The sequence below is a fragment of the Prionailurus bengalensis genome, chromosome E2, assembly GCF_016509475.1.
Source record: "Prionailurus bengalensis isolate Pbe53 chromosome E2, Fcat_Pben_1.1_paternal_pri, whole genome shotgun sequence".
Classification (NCBI taxonomy): domain Eukaryota; kingdom Metazoa; phylum Chordata; class Mammalia; order Carnivora; family Felidae; genus Prionailurus; species Prionailurus bengalensis.
This window is the reverse complement of record NC_057352.1, coordinates 7,852,678-7,879,460: the sequence shown is the minus strand read 5'-3', so window position 1 is coordinate 7,879,460 and position 26,783 is coordinate 7,852,678. Positions and strand designations below refer to the sequence as shown.

The following is a 26,783-nucleotide window of genomic DNA, read 5'->3' as shown; positions in this document are numbered from 1 at the left end:
GGGGCGAGGCGCGGGGGGGGGGAGGAGAAGGGGGAGGCACTTCCGGTCTGGGCCCCCCCCTTAACCCCCTCCCCCCTCCAGGGCCCTCCCGCGCAGGTGCAGAGCGAGGGAGAGCGGAGAGAGACGCACCACACCATACAAGATGCCTCGCAACCGCGTGCGGGGACGCGCGAACAGAGCCCCACTTCCCAGGCAGGGATACCACGGTGAGAGAGGCCCCAGGAGGGGACGCACAGCCCCCCCCCGCCCCCCATCGCAGACCGACGCATAACGCACCCCAACACAGTGTGGAAGGGCCAGGAAGGGAAGGCTAGAAACATTGAGACTGGGCCCCAGAGCAGTGAGAGACACCCCTCCCCCAAAGAAGCTCAGGAGAGGGACATACACACACCAGAGCTCACTCAAGAGAGGAGAGACCGCAGACTCCCAAGGAGAGGAGAGAGGGTGGCACAGGCCAGGACCTTACAGTTCCAGCAGGGATGCAGGGCACACAACACAGGCAGGGCCACCTCAGACAGGGTCAGGGAGAGCAGCGGGGAGGCCTAAGGGGAAGAGCCTCAGACACACCACACAGAGCAGCACATGCCGGTGGGCACAAGGAGGAGAGGAGAAGGGGAGGGAATGAAGTTGACAGGACAGAGCTAGGGAAAGGAGAAGGAAGAAGCTGAGGGTAAGAGGGGCCACCCCCCCCCATCCAGCTGGTAGAGCAAGCGACTCCCAGACCAAGGCCAAGGAGAGACCCAGAGAGACACTGTCAGAGACAGGAGGCAGAGGCCGATAGGGAAATTTGGGGTGGGGGGACCTCGATACTCACCCGGTGCCCAGAGCCAGAGACGTGCCAGGTGAACACACACAATGGTCAAGCGCCTCAGACACTCCGGGCGCAGGGTGGCACCCCAGCCCCACCCTCTCTCCCCATCTTGTCCCCCCCTTCCCCCCCTGCCCATCCCCACTGGCCAGAACACAGACACATAGGTTTGGACACATTTAATGGAAGGATGCTACAAACAAGGAGACCCTTCCCTGGATGGGGGGAGTGGTGGGGGAGGGTGTCATCTTTCAGACACCCAATTATGACCATCCCTCCCCCACAGTCTTGCCCTTCTGGAAGCCCAAGGCCTGGAATCCTCCCCTCTTCTGCCCTTCCCTCCCCCAATGCCCCAGGTCCTCAATTCCAGATCAATCGGACAGATGCAAATGCATGCACACGATTTTATGGGCTGACACGCACGCACAGTGACATGCAGAGAAAGAGACAGAGACGTGTGCAGAAACCCACCTGTCCATACAAGGTAAGCAGACACACCGACATCCCCGGAAACACTTGCCCTCGTTCTCAGACACACAGACTCAGGGAAACACAGATGTGCAGAGGCAGCCGCACGATTAGCCTCAATCGTGTGCCCGTAAATGAAAGCCACAAAGCACCCATCTACACAGACTGGGACAGATCCTCTCACCGTCATGGGCATGTATATACACAGGGCTATACGTCTAGGGGCCTCTCGAGCCACCCATGCACACAGACACGTGTCATGCGCACCTACAGAGACACATGGGCAAGAACACACTCGGAGAATCCGTACAAGGACGCTCGCCTGTGTAAGATGTTCACGCACAGGGAAACCAGCTCTGGTCGTGCACACACAAGTCCATACATCCCCAGGCACCCCTTTCTTCCCATTCCTGACCCCGTGCCCCCCCCTTCCCCTCCCCTCTCACCTCCCTGGGCCAATCCCATCCATCAAGCTTCTGAAGCAAGTCAGCCAGCAGCCAGGGAGGGGAAAGGTGTCAGTGTGCCCGTCTCTCCACCCCCACCCCTCCTGGCCCAGCTCTGCCCGCCCCCCTCCCCACGCCGGTGCGAGGCATGGGATGTACACACCTGTGCTGCACATAAAGATGGGGCACATGAAGGAGACAAAGGCCTCCAGCCAACCACACACACGAGCTTCCCCATCCTCAGCTGTCCACCCCACTGGTCTCAGGCTACCCCAAAACTGGGCAGTCTCAGTGGCTGCCCAGGATGGTTTGGGACTGGGCTTGTGGTCTGAAGCTACCTCTGCCTTCTCCCACCTCTGGATCAAACTTTAGAGGGAGCAGGAAGGAGGCTTAGAGGTGGTGGAAATATTTAAAGGTGGAATATGAAGGGAGCTTGGGGTGAGGGGCACCCGAGGGTGTAGGACATTTACCTTGGGGCATCAAAGCTGTCGTAGGAGCCCACGGTATAATGCCGGAAGAGTCTCTTTGCCTTGTCACTGCGGCTTTCTGCAGGGGGACAAGGGATGACCTTGGACCCTCGCTCTGGAAACCATGAGCCCACCCCCGGGGGTCCTGGCCCAAGCTGTCCCATCTACCTCCCAGTGCCCCACCCCCATCGGGAGGGGGAAAGGAAGGGACATGAGAACCCTAGGATGCATTGGGGACAACTGGCAAGTCCTCATTACCTTGCTTTCCCTCCTGGGAGCGGTTTGCCACCTCTTCCAGGCAGTCAGAGGGGAACCAGCCAACGCGACCTTTGACCTGGCCTTCCCAGAAGCCTCCTTCCCCGATGCTAAGCACTGGATGGGGAGCAGGGACACAGAAACATTTCCACGTTTCCATGTTGCCCCCCACCCCCAACATACTCGATGCGCAGCCTTTCCACAGTGCCCGGCACCTAGCACAGGGCCTGGCCCAAGAGCATCCTTAAAAAATGCCCAAGGAAGGGATGAGGGAGTTGGCGGGGGGAACCAAACCATATCGCTCCTGCTTTCTAGCTTCTGAATCCAATGGGGACATGAGGATGCACTGGAAAAAGGGCTGGGTCTGGTGACACGGTCCTCACGGGTTATGGACACATTCACAAAGAGCCCTCATCTCCCCTGGTAGCCAGGGACAGCTTGATTGTTCTGTAATTTTCCTAAACCCTCCTAGACTCCCTAAACCCTTTGACATTCTTATCAGTGCCCTCTGCCACCGGCCGCAGTCTCCTTGCCACTCAAACCTCTGTCATTTGCTCCCAGACCCTTCCCTCTGCCTCTCTTTCCTTCCCCTGGCTCCGGAAGGGAGGAGAGATCGGAATGCCCTCTTTCTCTCCGCCACCTGTACCTGACAGCCCTTTCCTGCCGGCCTCATCTCTTAGCCATAGAACACGTGTCCTGACTACCTGCTCGGCGTCTGGTGTGGCCGTGCCGGGTGCTGACATGCAAAGCTGGGCATCAGGGACAGCTAATGGTTATCGAAATCTCACTCGTGGCCAGAGCCCTAAGAAGGGACACTTTTACTATCCCCACTTTACCGATGGGGAAATTGAGGCTCGGGGGGCCCAGGTCATTTGCTCTGTCTCCACTCCGTCCCTTCACACACTTCCCTCACTCACTCCTTGCACCTACCTGGGGAGGCAACAACTGATTTCCCATTTTACAGACACGAACGCAGAAGAGCCCCCTGCCCAGAGACGGCGTAAGCCACGCTAGGATTTGGGCTGGGGCCATCTGATGCTTTCCCCGGGCTTAAACGCTGCCACCCTCGGGCGGGGGGCGGGGGGGGGGGATCTGGGGAAACCAAATCGAGGAGACACTCAAGGTCATGGAAGAGAGCGGGAGGTGGGGTGACGAGGGGTCTGGGTTCTTGGCTAGCTCTCCAGTGACCGGCTGGGTGGTCGTGGAATCAATTATTGGGTCACTGAACAAATATTTTATTTAGTGCTGGTCGTGAGTCAGGCCCCAGGCTAGACGCCGGGTAGAGGGCTCATGGACACAACAAATGTGATTCTTGCCTTCATGGATCTTCCCTGCTGGCAGCTGTTAGAGGCGTAGCTCCGTAAGTGACTGCGTGATTGAAAATTAAGGTCAGCACTTTAGGGGAAAAGAACAGGGTTTCCGAAGAAAGGCCACATGGGGGTATATAAAGTCGAGGTGCAAAGGGCAAAGAGGTGCCAGGATGATGTCCCAGGGGACATGCGACGCAGACTGAGACCGGAAGGATCCTAGGAGGAGAAGAAGCAAAGAGAGGAAGGAGAGGTTTTCCCGGCAGAAGGAAACGGGTGTGTGCAAAGAGCCTGGTGTGGAAAGGGGCTTGGGCATTCGAGGAATGGAGAGAACAATGAAGTCTCTGGTGCCCTGTGGGTGGAGGAAAGAGACCGGATGGGGGCGGGGGAGGGGTTTGCAGGCCGGGCTAAGGCACTGAGGGCCAAGGGAGCCTGCTACCTCATGGGGCTGTGGAGGAGCTCAGGGGCACTGTGGGTTTGGCCCGCTGTGAAGCAATTCAGTGTCTTCAGGAAATGGAAGGATACAAAAACAGAAGTACTGGGCTCGAACTTCAGAAAGAAACGCGGAAGATACAGCGCATAGAAGGCATGGAAGGTGTCTCCCCTCTGACCTTAGCTTCCCTTTCTTCTTTCAAACTCTGTCTCAAAGCACAGACCTGACCCTCTGCGCATGAGTATGCGCGCACACACACACACACACACACACTTCCAGGCACCTGCTTCTGGAGGCACTGCCCCCACAGTTAGCCCCTGCATCTGGCCATCCATTCATGCACTCACTCACTCACTCAGCGCATGTGCACTGAGGCCTCCTGTGTGCCGGGTCATCCAACTGGGCCCTGGCAACCCAAAGCTCAGTGACATGTGACCTTGCCTTCAGGCAAGGCAAGAGATGCTGCAACACAGATACTGATACACAATCGACCTGATGCTCCGATCCCTGCACACCTTTCGAGTCCCCACTCAAACCCTGTCTCCCATGGGAGGACCCCTCCCGCCCCAGCTTTCATGGGCAGCCGGGGTCTGTCTGTCTGTCTGTCTCTCTCCTCTCTAAGCTCCTGCAGTGGGTACCCACTTAGCATAATGACAACTGGTGCCGACTATGTGCGCATCAGTGTCCTGGGTGCCTTAAGGGAACTGACTTTTTAAAATCCCCCCCAGGGTCCCCTTGCACGGATGAAGAAACTGAGGCCCAGAGCAGGCACTTGTCTGAGGGCGCCCAGCTGGAAAGTGGTGGTGGAGCCAAGATTTGAACTCAGGCAGCTTGGCCCTCCACCCGCTACACTACTCAGTTCCTCTGTAGCCTGGAGCCGGCAAAGGATCGCTCCCCCGCCTTGCATTAACCGCCGCGTCTGCTTGCTTCCTGTTTCCAAGCTTCATTCTATCCAAGAACACACGTCAACAGCCCTGCGAAGTCTGCATGTGAGGGCTGCTGGCACCATTTTCCAGAAGAAGACAGGAAAACCAAAGAGAGGCAAACCCCAGTCACAGCAGCCGCCGCTCAGGGAGCATCGGCCCCCCGCACGGGCCGGGCTTCGAACACCTGTCTCATTAGAGCCCCTTGAAGCGGGTCCCACCCTGGTTCTCGGATGAGAGCACCTGATGGGGGCAGGAGGTGCGGCCAAGGTGGCTTGGCCTCCACACTTCACACCCCTGTGTGTGGCTCTGTCGCTGCCCCTGTGTGAGGCTCTGTCCCTTAACTAGAAGATGGGCTCCTGACACGCTTCCAAAAGGCTGCTCCTGCGAGGGGAGCACTCCCACAGGGCCTGGCGTGGCGTCAGTGTCCCCCAAATGCTAGTTTCCACTCTTTTGCCTCGACACCTCCTCCCAAGGGACAGGATCGCCGCAGCTACCCATCATGCTCCTCCAGAGTGTAAGGGGTGTCTAGGGGCTCTCTGAGGTCTCCAGAGCATTGGAAATTCTAGGCCCTGGAGAACTGTTCGTGCTCGGCCTTCCCGTCCTTGAGGGGTTAGCTCACCTGCCGCCCCCCCCACCCCAGCCTGGCCCGGGCCTGCCCTGTTACCTTTGATCTTCTCGCCCTTGCTCAGGGAGATCTCCCCCTCCGCTTGGGCCTGGTATGACTTCACGGCCATGAAGGAGCGTCCGGGTACCGCCGAGTAGAGCTTCCTGCGCCTCCCACGGCTGCCCAGGGAGCCCCCAGGGCCCCCTGAGCCCCCTGTGCCCCCTGCCGGCCCTTCCCTGGGCGTCCCGCTGGAGCTGCATACACAGAGGGTGTGAGAGGCAGGGGAGAGTGGAGGGAGGGGGAGCCTCTGGGAGAACAGGGGTCCATGGGGGTGGAGGATGGAGCATAGAGTGGGGGCGTGGGTTTCCCAGCTCTGGCATCCTTGGGGGAAGAGGGCATTTGGGGGCTCCCTCTGCCTGCCCACTGCTGCCCCCTGGGCCCCTCCTCTGCCTCCTCCTGGCTTCCGGCTCTGCCCCTCCCACGGTCCTGCACTCCGTGCCTGATTCAGCTTCCTGAAGCGGGGCTCTGAATGTGTCATCCCTCAGCTCGCTCACGAGCCTTCAGCGACTCCCAGCTTCCTCCTGGTGCGGGTCCAACTCTCTGCCCGCCGTGCGCAGCCCGCCATGATTTTTCGCTCTCCTGTGTCCTTGGGACACACTGGCCGGCCACATCCCCCTTGTCACCCTCCTCCAGCCAGCCTGGCCTCTTTACCCCGGAAAGTCCCCTGCCATCCTCCCCTCTACCCCGAGTGGCTCCTCTGCCCCCCCTCCCCTCTTCTGGCTCATCTCCAAACTCAGACACCTTCCCCCAAGCCCCTTGCCCACCCCCACCCTGTGTGGCTTCTTCTCACCTTGCCCTGTCTGTCTGTCTGTCTGTCTTCAGGGGCTGGAACCAACATTCTATTGGGTTCCCTCCCCTCAGCCCCTGGCATTGAGCAGGTGCTTGGCTAAACTGTTCCATTTGGGGACAGGTGCAAGATTGTGGCTTCCTCCCCCTCCCTTCCTCAGGGGTCCGGAGAGGGATTTGGAGACCTGAGGGCGGGACCGGGGACTTGGGTGGTTGGGGGGGGCCAGCCTGGGTGGGGGGAGTGTGGCTCCGAGGATGGGATCCGGTTGGGTTGGGGTCAGTGGGACCAGGGCTGAGCCTTCCCCTACCTGGGCCGTCCACGGGGCTGCCTCTTGGCCTCTTCAGGGTGCCTCCCGCGGGATGGGGAGCGGGCCCGGGCGCCCCGGGGGCTGCTGGCACTTCGGAGGGTCCCACTGCTGAGCTTGGTGCTGGGGGCCGAGGGCTGCGACTGGCCCTGGGGCCCTGAGGTAGGGCCGGGGGCCCCAGAGGACGAGGTCCCCGGGGCGGCAAACACCATCCAGTCAGGCAGGGCCATGCTGGTATCACTGTTGGCCCGAAGCAGTGCCGGGGGCACCGTCAGCCCTGCGCCTGGGGGTCCCCGTCGCCGGGCTGCGTACTTGGGGGACTCCTGGAAGGGCACTGAGAGGGCACAGTTGCAGGGGGCAGAAGGGGCAGGGGAGACAGGCAGGCGGAGGGGGTGTGCAGGCAAGGGATGATGGGGGAGAGGCATGAAGGGAGAAAGATGTAAGACTGGAGGTCTGGAATCGCCCCTCCCACTACTACTCAGACGCTCACAGTCTGCTGACCCCCCAGTCCCCCCATGCACCCCCAAGTACGCTAGGTTCTCCCCTCGGCCCCACCTCCCTCTCGCTCACCCACATCCTGTTCTCGATGGTTTCGGATCAGCTCCCCCAGTTCAAAATTCCCAGCGATCACAGCCACCTGGAGGGAGGTGGGGTGGCCCAGGCAGAGGGCGGGAAGCACTGTGAGGTCCCCGGCCAGCTGCACACACACACACACACACACACCCCGCCCCTGCCCCTCTCAAACCTGAACCCCCGCAACTGCGCCCTCCGTCCTCTCCCAGACCGCCAGCCTCTCAGCCAGCACTCGTACCTGCCTGCCTTCCTCACCCACTGTCTCCTCTGTGCCCCCCACCAGCCCTGACAGCTCCAGACCTGGAAGGGGGTCTGTCCATTGTTATTCTTCACATCCTTGTTAGCTCCTCGATAGAGGAGGATCCTAGCACAGGTCTCCTGTGGGCGACGGCCGGCCGGTGGCACGAGGTGGAGGGGGGGGAGAAAAGAAAGAAAACCATTAAAGTCACCAGGAGCAGACGCAGGCACTGTGCTAAGAACTTCAGGAACAGCCTGATCTAAACCTGCCTTGCCCGGGACAGCAGTCACTTACTACCGGTGGCTCAAGAGCCCTTTAAATGTGTCCCGTCCAAACTGAGATGAGCTGTGTCTGTAAAATACAACCCACACTGCAAGAACATAGCACGGGAAAAAAAAAATCCAAATGTCTCTAATACTTCTTCTATTGATTCCAAGTTGACACGGTAATATTTTGGACACCATGGGCCGAGTAAAATAGCCTACAAAAATCCACGTTACCTGTTGCCTTCCTTTCTTTTTTTAATGCAACTCCTGGGATACTTAAAATCTCTCTCTCTCACACACACACACACACACACACACACACGACCCGTGTTGTTTTCTACCGAGTGGCGCTAATCTAAAGCCGGGTTTCTGGACCTCAGCGCTACTGACATTTAGGGCCAAAAAAAGAATCTTCGTAGTGGCGGCTGTCCTGTGCATCGTAGGACGTCTAGCGGCATCTCTGGGCTCTGTCGCTAGATGACAGTAGCACTCTCCTCTCCGGCTGTGAAAACCAAGGAAGGCTGCACACACTGCTAAGTGACCCCTGGGGGACCGGGCTGTTCCAGTTGAGAGCCACCAGTCTACACCTCACGGAGGGCTTACTGTGCTGCGCACCAGGTGCTCAGCACTTCCCCATTTTACAGACGAGGAAACTAAGGCATCAAAAGCAGCGCAAGGTCACACAGCGGTTGCCCATCAGTGGTTGGATCTGAACGAAGGTTTGACTCTGGAGTCTCTGCTCTTCTCACACACTCTGCTGGACTCAGAAGAAAGGGGACAACGGGGGCCGGGGCTGGGCAGTGGGGGGTAGGAATGCCATCCACATACAGACCAATTCCCTACTGATGCGACCATATCACACCCTGTCACGCTTCGGATCAGACCCGGTGCCCTGGCCATGGCCTCGAGGCTCCCCCTCCACCCGATCTGCCTGCCCTGGCACCCCCAGCCTCACCAACTTCGTCTTCTGCCACCTTTCTTCGCTCCCTATACTGCAGTCACACTGGCCTCCTTCTTCCTCTGACAGGCATGCTCCTGCCCCAGGGCCTTGGCACCTGCCGCTCTCACTGCTTGGCATTCTCTGCCCTTAGATTTCCACATGGCTCACTTTCTCGCTTCATTCAGGTTTTTGCTCAAATGCCACCTCTTCGGAGAGGGCTTCTCCGGCTCCCTCGTCAAAAAATAGCTGCCGATCACATTCCCTGTTTTATTTTGACTTATTCATTTTCACTTATGTGATGCCCACTATACGCCAGTATTAGCTCATTTTCTTCCTAACACGGTCTCCTTGAAATCACGTTTCTCTTTTACCTGTCTCCTTAGCATCTCTCCCCCACCATATGGTGAGTTCTATAGGTGCATGATTTTGTCCGTGGCACCCACCAGCTGGGTTAGTGCCCGGCCCGCTGGTGCTGTTCAGTCAACGATGGCTAAAGTCCTTCACCCTCTGTCTCGGCCTGACCGAACCCAACCTGGCCCCCAGCTCGACTCCTCTCTCCAGCTCCCCCAGATGCAACTCAACCAGCAAAGTTAGCTCAGGTAGTTTTCTGTGTGTGTGTGTGTGTCCAAGTGTGGACATGCCGGTCCCAACTAGACTGTTAATTTCCGCCACTGACATGTGTTTTCGCGTGTCTGTCCGCCTCCACTGTCCCCTTGCCTAGCACGGGGCCACAGCACGCCCAGCAGCCCAACCAGCAATCCACCCTGCTCCTCGACGACCTCGATTTACTGGTGTCCTGGCGCTTATCTTATGGTCCCTCTGTCCCCTGCAATACTTACAGTATTGCCCTTCCTCCTTTACTCATCTGCCTCTTTGCCACACGCAAAGTCCCCCGATCCGCCCCGGCCCGGGAGCCATGCCGTGTCTGATTCATCCCACGTCCGGACGCACAGTAGGGACTCAAGAGACGTGCACGGGACGTATGAGGATGAAGGGAGCCGAGTCATTCCAAATTCCTTTGTTCAAGCCATTCGTTCATTCACTGAGCCATTCAGTCTATCTCAGAGCCAACACCTGTTGAATATTCTGAGGGGGGCAGGGTGCTGTCTTGGGGCAGCTCGAGGTGGCCGGTTCGCAATTCATTCATTCACTCACTCACTCATCCAACAAAGTCCCTACTATGTCCCGGGGCCTTGGGACACGGTGACTGATCAGACTTAGCCCCCACCCTTGAGGAGCTTCCAGCCTAAACGTGGACCTGACCTTCACCACCAGGGGACGGGGGGGGGGGGGGGGGGGGGGGGGGACGGGCATGTCAGGAGGCCGGAGGAGGAGGGAGGGAGGAAATCTGTCAGACCCGGCTCTGGCCCTGGCGAAACTTAAAGTCTGAGAGGGAAGACAAGGGGAGAAAAGCAGACGAAGAACTCTGTCAAGCGCCGATTCATTAGGCATCTTGCCGAGAGCGAGCACAACATTCACCCACGTGATCCTTTGTACGGTAGGTGTTACCGACCCATTTCACAGGGAGGGAAACCTCAAGGAGGGAAAATTAACTGGCTCATCCGACCCCCTGAGGGTAATTGTTCCCGCCCTATAATTCTTTACACTGAATCTTCCCCGTTCAGATGAATGGTACGGTTTGTGTCTCCTGACTGGATCCTGACTGAGAGAGGTAATGACAATGACGTTGCCTTCTGGGGACGAGCGCTTAACGTCCATGATGTCTCATCGCCTTCAATCAGCCGCCATTACCCCCATTTCGGGGAGAGGACGGAGCCTTGGAGAGGGCACGGCGCTTGTCAGGGGGACCCCGGTCTGCCCACGGGACATGCACATAAGCCGTGCCGTCAGGGAATCTGGGCTCAAGGCCGGTGTCAGGGAGCAGGAGAGACGGAACCACCAGGGAGGGGCAGTGACGGCACCGCGTTGGTCGGGTTTGACAAACACTGAGTTCTCTCCCCCGGCAGCGCAGACTGCTTGCTGCCACAAGGCGGCACGTGGCTACCTGCCACGTCCCCGGCACTGCAAGTTCTGATGTGGCAGAAGGGGCTGGAGCTGTCTTGGAAGGCTTCCTGGAGGAGGGGAAGAAGGGCTTGACAGACCAGCACCTGTGCGCCAAGCCCCGTCTTCCCAAGTCCCCGAGGCAACCCTCCGAGGGCAGGAAGCCCCTACAACAGGTGGAAAGACTGAGGGGGCTGACCCAGGATCACCGAGGGCGGGGGTCAGAGCCGCAAGGGGGCAGGTACACGAGGCCCCTCCCGGCCCTTTACTGCTCACCTCCACTCGTGGCTCCTGAGGTGGGGACTGTCCACCCGGCCCCGAATTGCTACAACCCGCAACATGCTCTCGTCCCCCTCAGAGCTGTGGTCTGGCCCTTCCTCTGTCCCCTGCGGTGGCCCCCGCACGCACTGCACACAGTAGGTGCCTCCTGATGCTCTCTCCTCTCCACCTGTGCCCACCGCCGACAATACCCTTTCTCGCCTTCCTACTTGGCTCACTCCCACTTCTCTTGGCACAGGTGGCACATCTTCCAGAGAGCCACCTCCACCCCAGGCCCAAGGCCGAGCCCAGATCTGGCCTCCCCCGGGGACCTGCATTCCCTGGGACCTCCCTCTGAACACTCTGGATTGTGACAGGAACGTCTGTCCCACTCACTGCTTGGTCCTCAGCATCCCGCTCTGGGCCTGACATGGGGAAGGTGCTCAGCAAGTATCTGCTGAGCGAACGAATGAATGGATGAGTGAATGAATGGATGAATGGATGGGTGGATGGATGGATGAATTAATGAAATAGTGAAGGGACAGAGGGCAGGGAGGCTAGAGTCAGGAGGAGGGCCTGGGCGGGCTCTGCCAGAGCAGACCTTATTGTAGAGGGCGCAGATGTGCAAGGCCGTGTTCCCCGAGGCATTCTGGGCTCCCGGCTCAGCCCCATAGAAGAGCAGGTGTTCCAGGTGCTGAGAGTGGCCTCGCTGGCAGGCCTGGGGAGGACAGGAAACCCAGGAGGCCGGATCAGACTCTCCCAACCATGGCCTCTGTCTAGATCCTGAGTCCAGGAAACCCCTCTCCTTTCCTCCTCTGTTTCCGCCCAGGGACCCGGGCCATCAGCTTCACGAGTCATTCCAAGACCCAGGCGTCTGGATAGGCTCCTTGAGAGGCTCAAGAGACCACCCCCCACCCATGCCAGAGATCGAGATGTCCACTCCTGAGCCCATGCCCTCTTAGGGCCCTGGTGCTGACTCCCTCACCTTTTTCTCTTTGGGGCCCATGCTACTCCCACCCCCATACTCTATGAGGACCCCAGCATCTAGATCCCCAGCATCTGGATCCCCTTTGCACCAGACCCGATCAGGGCCCAGATGCCCCCCATGCACACACCGCGAACCCCTCCTGGCCGAGTCTGGAGCACCTGGTGAATCTCCTGCCAGCCGTTCTCATCAGCTATGCCCAGCTGGGCCCTGTTGTACAGGAGCAGCTCGCAGCAGCGGGGGTCACCCCCCACCATAGCCGTATGGAACAGAGGGGTCAGGCCTCGGCGGTCCTTGTAGTTGGGGGAGCCCCCAAGGTCCAGGAGTGCCTGAAGAGAGAGACCAGACAGAAAACGGTCACACTGGCAGTACTGGTTTGTTCTGAAGGGCCAGTCGGGCAGGGAGTCGCGGGTGACCCACACTGGCCAAGGTGGTTTGGGAGTCTGCATGAATGCCCTTGTCTGACCTTGAGCCTGGCCCTTCCCCTCTCAGGGCCTCTCCCACGAAGGGAACAATGAAGGGGCTGGGAAGATGCCTCCAGAGGACCTTCCCACTCTGATGTCCTGCCCAACCTTCCCCCCCCACCCCCCCCCACTCCCACCCCCACCCCCCCCACTCCCACCCCCCACCCCCCCCCCGCCGAGGCTGGCTTTGGATGAGCCACTGAAGGAGTCTGGTGCCTCAGTGCATCACAGCAGCCGGATGGTTGGGGGACCACCTGAGAGAACAGAATCTGGACGCAGGAGGACCCCTGGCTAAGCAGGAGGTGTTGTTAGGATCAGGATCCCCGAGAGTGGGACGCAGAGGGAGACCCGGGAAAAAGGGTTAGCTGGGACCAAGGTGAGCCGCGCCAGCCATGCTGGGGCGGCAGTGGCGGGGCGGGGTGGGGGGGGGGGTGTCTCACTCGAGTAACAGCTCCGGGCACAGCGGCCGGTGGAGCTGAGCATCTTTAGAGGGAGGTGTTGGCAGCAGCCCTGTGAAGACAGCCCACAGCCACGCTGTCCACCAGAACCTCTGCGGTGACGGAAGCGATCTACGGCCCCTTGTGGGCTCCCGAGCGCTCGAGCGTGCTACGGCGCCCGGGGAACAGACACGTTCGCCCTAGCTCATTGTAGTTAATTGAAATCCGAATGGCCCCCATGTGGCTAGTGGCTACTGGGTTGGACAGCACGGGTCTGGAGGCCGGGGGTGTGGGGTGAGAGCAGGAGCTGTCTTGGGGGGAAGGGAGTGCACTGGGGGTACATATAGAGGGTTTGTCAATTCCAGGGGCATAAAGCCAGATCTTTGTGGCTGGTGTCCGCATTTAGGGGCTTCAAGAAAGAGCTGGAAAAGGGAAGGGAGGGTCCATTAAACTGGAGCATCTGTGAGTTAGGGTGTTTCTCAACAGCGATGTGTCTTTGCAGGGGGCGGTCTATCCTGACCTGTGTATGAAGAGGGAATCACGTGCCATCGGGTGGCGGTGGGGTGGGGGAGGAGAGAGGGAGAGGAGTTTAAAATAAGACCATGCAAGCCCCCTCCATGTATGTATCTTGCGGGTATACGGTGCGTCTGGGAAAGTGCATTTTAGTTACTGAACAGGGCGAGAGGCTGTGTTTGCAGGGTGTGTGTTGAGGGGTCTGTGTCTGGAGCTCACTCTGTATTTTAAGGAACAGAGGAGGGTCTACACTTCGGGGAGACTGAGGCAGGGCTGGTGGTGAGCTGGATCAGAGGGTACAAGAAGGTTTGGGTGTCGGGAGAGTATAGGTATTATGATCTACTGGGGCCCTTCCAGGGGAAAGGTTCGTGTGACAATCAGCTGTAGGGTGGGCATCCCCGGGGGTCACCAGAGGGTCTCGGGTTCCACTGGAGGAGTGACAACAGGCGGGGGTGGGGGGGGGACTGTGTGTTTGTCAGTCTATGGAAAGGGGCTTTGTATTTGAGACACGAAGAGAGACTATTTTTAACAAACCTAAAGACCTGAGGTTCGAGAAAGAACAAATGGAAAAGGGAGAGGAGTCTGAGGAAAGAGCAGAAGTGGCATCCCCACGGGGACGGGGACGCGGCAGGGGACATCCAGGAGGCGGGATGAGAAGCAAAGGGGAGGTCAGGTGGCTTCGTGGGGTCAAGGCAGATGAAGGGGAGGAGGGGGCGGGTCTGGGGCAATTAGCTCACTGGCTTCAGCGTACTGGGGGAGACACCGAGTCTGGGGGCGGGTCCCCGGGGTCTGGCACCTCACCGTGAGAGCCAGGCAGTGACGGGCACACGCGGCCTTGTGCAGCGCGGTCATGCCATCCCGGGCCCGGAAGTCGATGTGGGCCCCTCCCAGGCACAGGGTTCGAATCACCTCTACGGAGCCTTCGGTCTGGGCTGCCAGCGTCAGGGGGGTCTCTGAGGGGCAGAAAAGGCCAGTCACGCGCAGCCCTTATGCCTCGTTTCTCGGCTCCCCACCTCTTCCAAAGCCCCTGGTTCTCCTCCTTACCTCCCGAATCCGAGTCGTGATAATTGGGGTCCAGCCCCTTGTCCAGCAGCCTTGCCACCTTGTCGGACGTCCCGAGCTGCACGTATTCCAGGAACTTCTTCAACCCCGTCTGAGCCATGGACAAGAGAGAGAAGACAGGCCAGTCAGGGAGCAAGGGGAGAAAAGCTGGGGTCTTGAGCAGCGCTGTCCAGTGGAAATACACAGCGAGCCGCGTGTGGCACTGAAAACTCTCTAGTAGCCACCTTTAAAAAAAAAAAAAAAAAGCAAGGGGCACCATTGGTCGCACGGAAATTCGTTTTGACGACGTATCTCTTTAACCTAACATATCCGCAATAGTACCGTATCGACAGGTAATCCATAGGCAGTGTTTTAACGAGACGTTTTACGTTTTTGGGGGGGAACTGAGTCTTCGAAATCCGGTGTGCATTTCACACTCGCAGCGAGGCTCAGTTTGGGCCTGCGACACCGTGTGTGTTCGGGAGCCGTGTATGGCCGGTGGCTCCGGGAGTGGATGGCGCAGGTCTGGAGGGATGGAATATTTGGGGGGGCGACAGAGACAAATGCATGGTGGGGGAGGGGTGGGGGGGGAGGAGGGGACAGGGAGGCTTTTTTCCCAAGGGTCAAGAATCCTTCACTTCACCTCGGACTAAAGCAGCTCCCCCCGCCCCGCTTCCTCCCAGTTCTTAGGGGACCGGGGGAGGCACAGGGGACATATGGTCAGAGTCCTGGAGGGCAAGATAGCCAGATGTGGCTGGGGGCGGGGGACATCCCTGGATCTGGGAGAGGTTTAGGCTACGGAATTGGGGGAGCCGCGGGCTGTGTATGAAACAGCAACTGAGGCAGAGGGACACTGGGTGTCAGAGTTCAGGCCAGAGGGTGGGGGGCAGGCAGGTGCCCTGCGTGGATACGGGGGACCCAGAAGACGAGAAGGGAGCATCTAAAGATGAAGAAAGCGGGAGCCAGGGGCCTGGGCGGGGGAATGGAGGCCAGAGAGGGGAGTTGAGCCCCCAGGGTGGAGATAACACGGTTGGCATCTGGGGCCGTCCCCAACGCCACACAGCATCTCAAGTTACTGGGGGACCCTGGCAGAGGAACAGAAGGGGATCAGGGAGTGTTGGAGGGCTGTTGGACAGAGGTGAGAGAGACAGTGGGAAAGGCTCCAGGTCTCTGTGGGGGGGCTGCTGCGGGGTAGGGTTCTCTCACCTTCGTGTGCAATTTGGCCAGCTGCTTCTCATCCAGGTTGGTCTGTTTGTAAACCCGGGTCTTGTATCGGAACTGTGGCCAGGGGTGTATGGGGGGAGAGACACAGAGACTCAGAATCAGGGGCCTGGGGAGGAGGCTGGGCTCCTTCTGAGCCGGGGGCAGGGGGGGATGGAGGGGGAGGTGGTCAGCTCAGGGTCAAGGTGGAAAAGGCCCTGGAGCCTTGGCTGGGCAGGCAGAGGAGTGCGGGGCTGCTGTGGAGTATGTGGACCGCAACCCCTAACGTGAAGGAGTAGGGAGTCTGGACCCCACACAGAATGTTCTAGAACACCTACTGTAACTGTGAATCCTTTCCCACTTTGAAAGGCGAGGAGGAGTCTGGGGCAGGGAAGTGACTTGCCCAAGGCCACTCTGTTGGTCAGAGGCAGAACGGATCGTCATTTGAACTCAGGCCTCTCTGACTCTAATGCTTAAGGGATCTGGAAGAGCCCACTGGGTTTTTCCTTGCCAGGGCCTGACTGGGAGAAAAATGGGGCATGCCTTCTCTCCCCTGCGGCCAGGCTGGGAACGCTGTGGGCCTCACCTCCAGGTAGGGCACCCCCTTCTCAAAAGACTGGGGGTACTCTCGAAGAAGCCGCTCCTCCTCCAGAAAGTTGGCATCGCGGCCGGAGGTGGCCGGCTGGAACAGACCGTAGTTGAGCACATCCTGCAGGCTCTCGCTCAGGGCGCAGAGCACCTGTTGCTTGGCTGTCCAGATGGTGGCATCAGGGTTGAAGCGGAGACATTTCTGGTTGAGGAGGTGACAGGGAAGAGCCTGAGGTGGCTTGGAAAGGGCCTGGGGGTGATTCTGGGGACAGGAGGGGCAGCTGGGGGAAGCATGTCAGGGACCTGGAGATGGGGCCCAAGTGGGAGGACACCCAGCACCAGCAGCCTCGTCGTGTGGGCTTGGGGCCCTGTCCCCCTCTGGCCGGCAGGCAGTCAGTCACTCACTGTCTGGTGCAGGTCCGGGATGCCAATCCTGAAGACCATCATGCTGAAGTGGGCGTCGTCCGGGACAGACATGGAGCGGCCCTGGAGGCCTCGGGTGGAGGCCAGACTACCAGGTGCCCCGCTGCCCTGGCCCCGGGTCCCCCGGGGGCCTCTGCTGGGCCCGTCTGGGGAGCTGTCGGACTCTGAGCCCCCCTCGGGACACTCGCTGGCACTGTGGCGTTCCTCGTCCTCGCTTGACGCGGGGCTGTGGGTCATCGTGGGGCCACGGGGCGACAGGGGACAGCAGCATCACAGGCGGCTGCCGGGGCCAAGGGTGGCTGTCAGATGAGGGACCCGGGACCCCTCGGAGGCCACAGGCACCCTCACGGGCAAGTGGTCTAGGGCAGCCGCCCCACATGCCCCAGGTCGGCAGGAAGGAGGCTGGACACACCCCCAGATACTCCAGCTGCCTCTGCTCACACACACGCCCATCGCTGCCATGCTTCCAGCGCGTCTCCTTCCCTGCCCTTGGCCCTGCTCGCAGCCCCCCACCCCTCCTGCGCCCCACTTTGCCGCTGACCCAGCATGGCAGTGTCCCAGAAACCGCAGAATCACCGCGGGAGCTACTGGCCCACTTTGGCAGGCCACGGAAAATGCAGCTAAAATTAGCTGAGGACAGACAGGTGGACGACCCACCGGCATCCTACCCTCCTGGCCCCAGCCTGGCCCCTCACCCGAGGCCCTCCCGTCCTCCTCCTCCTCCTCCTGGCCAGCTGGCGGAGGGGGCTGGGGAGAGGCTGAGATGTAGTAATGGGGGGACGGAGGTGCCGAGAGCCTGGGGCGGCAGAAGTGGGAGCCGCGTGTTGCTTGGGAGTGGTGCCCGGCAGCGGGTGGAACCGGTGACTTCACCGAAGTGTGGCTGACAGCGTGTGCAGGGGACTGCTGGGAATCGGTGTCCCAGGGGAGCAGGGGTGCTAAGATGGGGGTGTCATGGGGCAGAGTATCATTCGTGGCGTGCCCCCAAGGGAGCCACGAGGGGTGGCCTAGGCAGGTTGTTGGGGGCATCTCGAGACGGGGGTGGGTGAGTGGGAAGACTGGCCTGGGAGGGCTGTCTGGAGACCGTAGTGCGGTGGCCTGGGTCAGCTTAGGGTGGCTGCGGATAACCTGTGGGCACATTTGAGGACTGGCACTACAGGACAGGTGGCTGGACATTGCCCGGTACAGGTGGATCCACTCTGAGGGAGACTGGGGGTGGGGGAGGGGGGCTGGGAGGGAGGCTAAGAAGTGGGGTGCCGGTCTGGGGGACTGGGGTGGGAGGTCATCTCCAGATCCCCACTGTTCTCTCCCGAGGTGGCCTTAGAAGCCTGGGTCCCAAATGGGGTCCGCCTCCCTCATCTCCCTGTCTCCCACCCCAGCACCGGAAACCAGAATGTCTGGTCTGGTCCCTCCCCCCCACACCAGGCCCAGCTCCTGCACCGTTGCCATGGAGATGGGAAGCAGTGGAGGGTACTGCTGACTTTGGGGGAGTGGGGATGGGCTGGGGGGGTTGGGGGCGGGAAGACAAAATGAGTGTTCGGGGAGGACAGTTCCAAGAGCTGTGGGTGAGCGAGCAGCCTAACCACCAGCCGGCCGACCCCTCCCCCATGAGTGGCCCGGCTGCGAAGCCCCCTCCCTCTCCAGGTACCCAGCGGAACTGCCCCACCTTGGCCTTGCGGAGCCCCCCCTCCCTGCCAGGCCTCCTACCCGCCGGACTCCACCTCCCACCTCCGGGCCTGGAGCCCGATGCCACTCCCCCTCGGCTGACCCTGGCTGACCCCGGCTTCAACCGGGCACTAATGGGGTGGCCAGTGGGATGAAAGCAAAGCTGGCCCCGGTGGCTCCCCCCGCCGTGCGGCTGCCCCCAACCCCCCAGACCGACTCCGGCCCCTCCCCCTCAGGCCCGAGGGAGGGAGCGGGCACACTCCGCCGGGGCGGCATGAATCAAACGCTCCGCGGCTAAGAATAGCTGGCACGCAGCTGGTACTGAGACGGGCTGAGGAATCGGCGGGGGGGGGGGGGGGGGTGGAGAAGGGGAGAGAGGGGGTGCCCTGGAGGGTGCGGGGGGACAGGGGGCGGCTGGCGTGGCCGAGAGCGGGGCCCGGGAGAATGAATGGAGGCGGAGAGAGGCGGGGAAAGGCGGGGAGAGGAGCCGGGGCTGGGGCCGAGAAACTGGTGGGGGAGAGCCCTGGGCCGGGGAGAGGGGGCGGGGGCACCCGGGAGCGGGACTCGGAGGCGGGAGCCGAGGGGGCGCGCCGGCCGGTGGAGAAGGGAGCGAAGACGGGTGGGGATGAGGGGGGAGCTTGGAAGGGGGTGGGAAGGGATCGGAGGAGCCCAGAAGGTGAAGCCCGAGCTAGAGGGGGTCGAAGGGGGCGGAGGAGGCCAAGGCCCAGACCCTCGACGGAGGGGCGGGGGACCAGGGTGACCTGGGGGAGGGGCCTCGCGCGGTGGGTCTACGGAAGGGGTCTAGGGGCCCCGGTAGGCCGGGGTGGGCGAGGCGGGGGAGTGGCCGGGCAGGGCCAGGAGGTGGGTACCGCGACCAAGCCCTTGGCCTGGGAGCGCGGGGAAGCGGGTTTGGGCTGGCGCGGGGTGGGGGGGGGGGGGTCTGCTGGCGGGGGCTGGGGGGCGCATCCTCCTAAGTCTTCTATCTGGGACGGGGCACCGGGGACCTGGGCGTAACCCAATTTGGCGTCGCCCGGGGCAACGCTCCCCACCTTACCCCCACCCCTCACCGCACACCCGGGCCCGGAGCCCGGCGCCCGGCCAAGGACGTCCGGGGCGCCCCCGCCCCCTCCCGCGGCCCCGGCCCCGGCCCCGCAGCTCCCCCCAAAACCCCGGGTTCTCGACCCCCTTACCTGCCTGGCGGGGCTGCTGAGTCCCGGTCGGCGGCGCCCGCGGCCCCTCCCCCCTCCCCCCACCCCCCACCCCCCCGGAGACGGGGGACCCTCAGGCCATGCCCCACCGCCCCGGAGGGCGAGCGGGCCGGGGAGGGGGCGGGCGGGGGCCGGGGGGGAGGGCGGGGGGGCCGAGGACCTCACCCCCCCCGCGGGCCGGGCCTGGCCATCCGCAGAGCGCCCCCCCTTCTGCCGCGGCCGCCGCGCCCCTCGGAGCTAGCCCGCCCCCGGCTCGGTCCGGCCGGCTCCGGGCGCCGCGTCTCCGCCTGTTCTTCCTCCTCCTCTTCCTCAGGCCGCCGCCGCCGCCGCCGCCCGCTCCGCGCCTCTTCTGCCTCCCTTCTCGCTCTCTCGCTCTCACCGTCTCTCCCTCACCCTGTCTCTCTCTCTCCCTCCCTCCCTCCCTCCTTCCCTCCCCTCCCTCCGCCCTCTCCCCTCCCTCCGGAGCCGGTGGAGGAGACATCGCCCCTCCCCGCGCCCCCAAACCTCGCCCATCCCCCCCCCTCGCCGGCTCCACCCCTCCCCCTGCCCTCCCCCACCACTCCCCGTCGCCACCAGCTAGCCCAAGCCGGCTCTACCCTTGCTTGCCCCCCTACCCGGACCTTGCGGCCCCGCCCCCCTAAGGGTTCGCTCCACACACACACCCCAGGACCGCCCCTTCCCAGAGCGTCTCTCACCCCCTCTACACACAGTAGGGCGCGATAAATATTTGTTGCTAGACTCTGCTCCTCCAAATTGGATGGTGAGAGCTATAGATTCCCGTCCTGTCCCTCCAAACACACACACACACACACACACACACACACACACGCACACACACACAAACATCTTCCCCCAAGGCACAGGTGCATAGAGTCACTAGCTGGCCCTGCACGTGCAGACGTTACCCATGCACACACTGTCCAGGGCGTGCATGACCTAACCTCCCTGTGGGTACATCACCACAAACACACCGCACTACAACACGTACATGTCACACGCGCATGCCAGAGCATACATGCCGCACAGCATTTACCCACCCCTCCCCCAACAAGGGCACGCACCCAGGTGTGCATGCTCAGATCTCCAGCTCACACGAAACCCAGAAACGGAGACGCACAACCACGTGTGCCTGCGGCTCCACCACACTCACCCACCTCCGAATTCATCACACAGGTGTGCACACACCCATTTGGATGCACAACACCGTGCCCTGCCTCCCCTCCATAGTTATTGCTGACATTTCTTGGGCACTTCCTGTGTGCCACTCTCTGCTCTGGATTTACTCATCAACTTCTCACACCAATCCTATGGGCTATGCACTTTGACCATCCCCGTTCTCAGAGGGGGAAACTGGGGCATAGAGAGGCAAAGTCGCTTGGTGCCCAAGGTCACCCAGCTACAAAGAGGTGGCAGCAAGGATCAGGGACAGGTAGGCTGGTTCGGTCTTTATGCCACTGTTGTTCACTACTAGGCACGCCACGGTTGTGTATTCGCCTTCATTATACACAGACATGCCCAAAGTCTCCTTGCAGCTCAGGTCTCTGGTGCCTGGGACATACCACAGACACAGGGCAGGTCCCTTAGGGTGAGAGTGTCCCCATAGCCCAGGCTCCCACCCTTCTTCCAGCTCCGCCAGGGCTGCCAGCTGGGCCTCAGACACCTGCAGAGGGTGGTTCTAAGAAGCCTCTGGATGCATCTCCAGCTGTGGGCTCCAGGGTACCAGGGTAGGAGCCAGCCCAGCCCCAGGAGGCCCCGCTCTGGATGCATACCCACCAGCCCAGGTGGTAAGCATCTGGGCCCAGGGAGAGAACAGCTGCCCATGTTGGCGGCAGCAGCGAGAGAGGCTGTGTACCCCTCTACGGTTTACAAGGCCTTTCCTGGCTTGTGCATTATCTCTCGAGGCCTTTAGCTGCTAGTGAGGGCTCCCCAGGCCCCTAATGGGCACCCGAGAGACCCAGGGTCTGAGGTGGTGAGCAGCCTGCCCGATGTCACACTGCCCTCTGCTTTCTTGGATTTCTTGGATTTCCCAGGCCCCTCCTGGGGCTCCCAGCAGCTGAGGGCAGATGCCTGGCCCTTGCATAGAGCCAGAAGCCTTGGCTAGCAGCTGCCATGCTGGTGACCTCCAGCAGGTTGCCCCATCCTTTCTCGGAGCCTCAGTTTCCTCCCTTGAAGAGCAGGCCCTGCCATCCCTGGCTGGTGAGCTCCACATTCTCGCTGGCACAACAAGCCAGGCCCAGGCTGGGAAAGCCCTGAATGACTCACAGGTCTGGCACAGAGTGGGCACGGCATGGCCTCCTGTTTCCCGTGCCTCTCCAGCTTCTCTCCCACTGCCCTCATCACCACCCTGGCTATCACCCCTCAGTGCCCCCGTGCACCTGCCTCAGGGAACCCGGGGTGTCCCAAAAACACAGTGGTCAAGCCTTCAGTCTTCTGGCTAACCCGCTACCCTGCCAGGAATGGCTTTTTCCGTCCTCGCTAAGCAGACTGATTGAGCACCTACTATGTGCTAGCTCCAGGGATACAGCAATGAATACGTACCTACACTGCCTTTGTTGGCAGGAGACAGGCAACAGACAAGAAAACAAACAACAGGAGCCGGTCTTGATTATACCAAGAAGATAAAAAATGGGGTGTTAATTTGTGGAAGTGCAGCTTCTTGAGATAGGATAGTCGGGGAAGGCCTCAGATGAGCTGAGACCTCAGCAGGGAGAAGGAGCTGGGAGAGAACATGAGAGCGTTTAGAAGGAAAAGGCCAGTGTAAAAGCTCTGAGGGAGGAAGGAGCTTGGCATTCAGGAGATAGTGAAGAGGCCAGTGTGGCTGGATCCCCTAGGGGGCCCAGGGGGAGTGGGGGTGATGAGCTTACAGAGGTGTAAAGGGCCCATCCTTCCCAGCACCCCCCCCCCCCCCCCACACACACACAAGGCTGGGCAGGCCAGGCTCTTGCCGGGTTTGGCTTCCCTCCTGCATATGATGGGAAGCTGGGGGAGCAGGGGAGTGGGGAGTGACGTGATCTGATTTACGGTTTGGAAGCATGGCTCTGGCTGCGGCAAGCGGCGTGGATTGGAGGGGCTCGGGAGAAGGGAGGTGGAGAGTCAGGAGGAGGCCACTGCAGTGGTCCAGGCGGGAGAAGAGGCACTGGGCTGAATGCTCAGAGCTCCAGCGCCCAGCCTGCCTCTGTCTACTCCACCTCCTGGAGAAAGCTTCCTTCACCACCCCCACCCCCACCCTTCCGCCTCCCTTCTGCCCCAACCCCCCACCTTGTGGGAAGGTCTGCACGTCTGGGAGCAGCTGGAGTCCCCAGCATCGCCCCACCCCGGGCCTGGCCTGCAGGACGCTTCCAGGAAAGTACAGCAAATGAATCCCAAAGCCCCACCCACTAGAGTTGCATACACAGCCTACATACATGCACGCTCTTCACCTGTGTCCCCGCAGACAGGCACACACACTCATTTTCAGGTTGGGGCAAGGGCTCCCGGCCAGAATGGGAGATCTGAGGGCAGGAGGCGCCCTAGAGCTTGAGAACTGTGGGAAAGCCTCCTCTGGCAGAGTGTGTGGGCAATGGTGGCCACAGAGTAATAAAAACCTTATGGAGACCCTGCAGTCTCCTTGCTCCCGAGGAGTGGCCAGGGGGAGGAGTGGGGAGCAGGGCCAAGCCCCAACAACCCCCTGAGGGGGTTCCTCGGCAGAGGCTGTGTCCCCGGGATCCCTTGGAGAGCCGGCTCTATTCTCTTCTGGCCATCTGAGCTTTTGGCCATGGTGGAAGGAAAGAAAAGGGCGGAAGTGAGCTCTGGAAAGTGGGAAGAGGGGGGTATGTGGAGAGACCCAAGGCGGGATCCAGGCTTTGGAACGTTGGAGGTTTCCGGCCACAGAGGCAGGGCCTCGGGGGAGCCAAGAGAGGCGGGGAGAGACACACACAGAGGAGCAGAGACCAACGGACAGAAGAACAGACAGGCGGGCTGACAGAGACAAGAGCTGGGAGAGGGACCAGGGACTAGTGATCTGCACACACTCCAGTCCCAAGAGACATCCCCCCTCCCCAGAGACAACCCTTTGCGGCCTTGGGTGCTGCGGAGCCCAGCCTGATGCAGGCAGCCTGGCTGCTCGGGGCCCTGGTGGTCCCTCAGCTCCTGGGCATCAGCCATGGGGCTCGGGGAGCAGACAGGGAGTGGGAGGGGGGCTGGGGAGGCGCCCAGGAGGAGGAGCGGGAGAGGGAGGCCCTGATGCTGAAGGTGAGTTGCTTAGGACTCTGCCGGGGAACTGTGGGTGTGGGAGGGAGTGTATTCCAGGGTTAGGGAAATGGGCCAGGGAGAGAGATGGGGCAGGCTCAAAGGATGGGGATGATGGGTTCAGACAAGGGACTCAGGGGCAGAGAGCCAGCTTACTGCTGCAAAGGGGTGGCTGGAGTGTGTGGGCAGTGAGAATAGAGCTGGGCTGGTAACCATCCCTCCCCTGCCTCAGCATTTGCAGGAGGCCCTGGGGCTGCCCGCTGGGAGGGGGGACGAAAATCCTGAGGGAACCCCAGAAGGCAAAGGGACCTGGGGCACCGAGGAGGACGGTCAGGGGGAGGAGGAGGAGGAGGAAACAACGACAAACCCCACCACAGGCCCTAGCCCCTCTCCCACCCCTGAGGACACCGTCACGTATATCCGTGAGTAACCATTAGCTGCATCCTGCCCCCAGGCCTCTGTGGTCATTTTCTCAAAAATGAACGGTCCTTTCAAGGCCTGGCACCTTTCAATTGCCCACCACCCCGCCGGTGCCCGTCCCCCCAGGTCCCTGGGAGTTCCGGGTGTCCAGCCTTGCCTCCCAAGAGCCCAGGCCCACCGGCCCCTACATTCCAGGAATCCCGAGTACCCCCTACCCCAACTCTGTCCCCTGAGCCCTAGTTCCCCCTGGTCCTTTGGTCCCTCAGCTCCGCCCCTCGGGCCCCGTCCAGCGTGTGCCCTGTCTGTCCGCAGTGGGCCGCCTGGCCGGCCTGGACGCAGGCCTGCACCAGCTGCACGTCCGTCTGCACGCGTTGGACACCCGCATGGTCGAGTTGACTAGGGGGCTGCGGCAGCTGCGGGAGGCGGCGGGCGACACCCGCGACGCCGTGCAAGCCCTGCAGGAGGCGCAGAGCCGCGCGGAGCGCGAGCATGGCCGCTTAGAGGGTGAGTCCGCACCGTGCGGGGCGGGGAAAGTGGGACGATGCGGGTCAAGTGGAGGACTGGTGGGAGGAGGGGGCCCGGAAACGTCTGAGGAGACGTGAGGACCTAAGGTATCCGGGGCGAGCGGGTTCCTAGAGACTTGGAGGTCACTTGTTGGCTTCTGCGGAGCTTAGAGTAGCGGGGAGAGCGAATGCGGAGAGCTGGCGCGCAGAGGGGGAGGTACGCTCCTTACCGCGCGGTGAAGCGTACCCGTCTCGGGCCGCGCCACGCCCCCTACAGACAGATTCCAAAAGTCTGGCCCCACCCCCAGCCGTCCTAACTCTCCGCCTCCTTACTCCCCGCGGTTCTGACCCCGCCTCCTCCCGGCCCGGCCCCCGAGGCTCTAACCCCGCCTTCTCTCCGCCTCCGGAGCCCCTGACCCCGCCCCGTTCCCCCCTCAGGCTGCCTAAAGGGGCTGCGCCTCGGCCACAAGTGCTTCCTGCTCTCGCGCGACTTCGAGGCGCAGGCGGCGGCGCAGGCGCGCTGCGCGGCGCGGGGCGGGAGCCTGGCACAGCCGGCAGATCGCCAGCAGATGGAAGCGCTCACCCGCTACTTGCGCGCGACGCTTGCTCCCTACAACTGGCCGGTGTGGCTGGGCGTGCACGACCGGCGCGCCGAGGGACTCTACCTCTTCGAGAACGGCCAGCGCGTGTCCTTCTTCGCCTGGCACCGCGCGCCCAGTCCGGAGCCCGGCGCCGGGCCCAGCACCGCGCCGCACCCGCTCAGCCCCAACCAGCCCAACGGCGGCACGCTCGAGAACTGCGTGGCGCAGGCCTCGGATGACGGCTCCTGGTGGGACCACGACTGCGAACGCCGCCTCTACTACGTCTGCGAGTACCCCTTCTAGCGGGGCCGGTCCTCGCCTCTCCGGTCCATCCCACCACTCGCCCTTTGGCTGGGCCGTTCATCCTTCTAAAACGCCCTTCCCTCCCTCTCTCCCTGCCGGTGGATGTTAGCGTGTTCCCCCTGGCTGGGCGATCCCGGGGGGCCTTCCGCGGGGCCGAGAGCCCTGACTTTCCTGTGTCTTTTTTGGGGAGCGGCGGGCACCAGGCTAAGTCCGGCGCCAATAAAAACGTGTGGAATCTGACTTGAGCGGGCAGTGGAGGCACTTTTGGTCTTTAGCTCGTCAAGGGGCAAGCTTGGCAGGGCACGACCCTGGCCTTTGGATGCCTGTCCCGTTCTGCTTTTACAGGTATTATTTGATCCCCAGAACCAGAATGATGGAGAACACATGTACATATGTGCGCACATCATCCGCTCCTGCACACACAGCTGATGCCTCCACCCCCATCGGGTCCCACTCACAGCCTTTGGGACAACAGGGCCTGTCAATCATTGTCCAGGCCTTGGCCTTGGCCTTGGTCAAAGAGAGCTGGGAAATACAAAGGAGCTAAAGGTTCTGATGAGTCCTGCAGGAAAGATCCCGTTTAATTTTGTTTCAATAGTGTATCTCAAACTTGTTCCACCAGATGGAAGGTTCCTTAGCATCCTGTACTGTCAGGCCCTGCCCCACTCCCTGCCCCTTCCCCCAGCTCCAGGGGCAAGTGTTTAGAGGCAAACTTAGGAACCTATGCAGCCTGGAAACTGAGGCTCCCTCCCAATGTTTCCTTGCCTACTCCCTGCCTATGTGGCCATAAGCCAGTCTCTTCTCTCTGAGCCTCAGTTTCCTCACCCATTGAACATGGGTACAATCATCTCTACCTTGTATTAGCCCTTGGGAAGTTCAGGTGAGCCCAGGAAAGTGAGCATTTGAAAAATGGTTGAATGTGTGTCACGTGCTCCCTTTGCCCCCCCCCCCCCTTTTCATACCTTTGTTCCCGGAGTCAGAACACTCGGGAGTGGGCCAGCTTGGGCATTGGCATTGAGGACAGCACTCTTTGAAGGCAGAGCCCTTGTTTTGGAGCCCCCCAGTGTCTTTCCCCCAACACTGGCAACAT

The 26,783-nt window shown here is 61.3% G+C and overlaps 2 protein-coding genes across 2 annotated transcripts in view; one reads left to right on the top strand and one right to left on the bottom strand.

Moving 5' to 3' along the window:
* SHANK1 (SH3 and multiple ankyrin repeat domains 1) overlaps positions 1-19,745 on the bottom strand; it is a 45,605-nt gene extending 25,860 nt beyond the window's left edge. The window contains 15 exon segments of the mRNA XM_043598416.1: positions 1,723-1,752; positions 2,190-2,265; positions 2,445-2,558; positions 5,772-5,965; positions 6,866-7,196; positions 7,433-7,499; positions 7,736-7,813; positions 11,740-11,856; positions 12,285-12,452; positions 14,339-14,490; positions 14,582-14,690; positions 15,785-15,856; positions 16,365-16,568; positions 16,772-17,069; positions 19,642-19,745. Of these exon segments, the coding sequence (XP_043454351.1) occupies positions 1,723-1,752; positions 2,190-2,265; positions 2,445-2,558; positions 5,772-5,965; positions 6,866-7,196; positions 7,433-7,499; positions 7,736-7,813; positions 11,740-11,856; positions 12,285-12,452; positions 14,339-14,490; positions 14,582-14,690; positions 15,785-15,856; positions 16,365-16,568; positions 16,772-17,026 (1,967 nt within the window). The 5' untranslated portion in view covers positions 17,027-17,069; positions 19,642-19,745.
* Positions 19,746-23,532: 3,787 nt separating this feature from the next.
* On the top strand, positions 23,533-25,933 carry CLEC11A (C-type lectin domain containing 11A). Its single transcript, XM_043598414.1, has 4 exons — positions 23,533-23,889; positions 24,119-24,308; positions 24,619-24,810; positions 25,248-25,933. Exons 1-4 carry the CDS (start codon positions 23,743-23,745, stop codon positions 25,691-25,693), a joined length of 975 nt encoding a protein of 324 aa, XP_043454349.1. The 5' UTR covers positions 23,533-23,742; the 3' UTR covers positions 25,694-25,933.
* The last annotated feature ends 850 nt before the right edge of the window (positions 25,934-26,783 follow it).

What these genes read in the sequence shown, in the direction of transcription:
- CLEC11A (XM_043598414.1), top strand. Translation starts at nt 23,743, where the DNA reads ATGCAGGCAGCCTGGCTGCTCGGGGCCCTGGTGGTCCCTCAGCTCCTG. An exon ending in GGGAGGCCCTGATGCTGAAG is followed by an intron (nt 23,890 to 24,118) that starts GTGAGTTGCTTA and finishes CCCCTGCCTCAG; the next exon opens with CATTTGCAGGAGGCCCTGGG. An exon ending in CGAGCATGGCCGCTTAGAGG is followed by an intron (nt 24,811 to 25,247) that starts GTGAGTCCGCAC and finishes TTCCCCCCTCAG; the next exon opens with GCTGCCTAAAGGGGCTGCGC.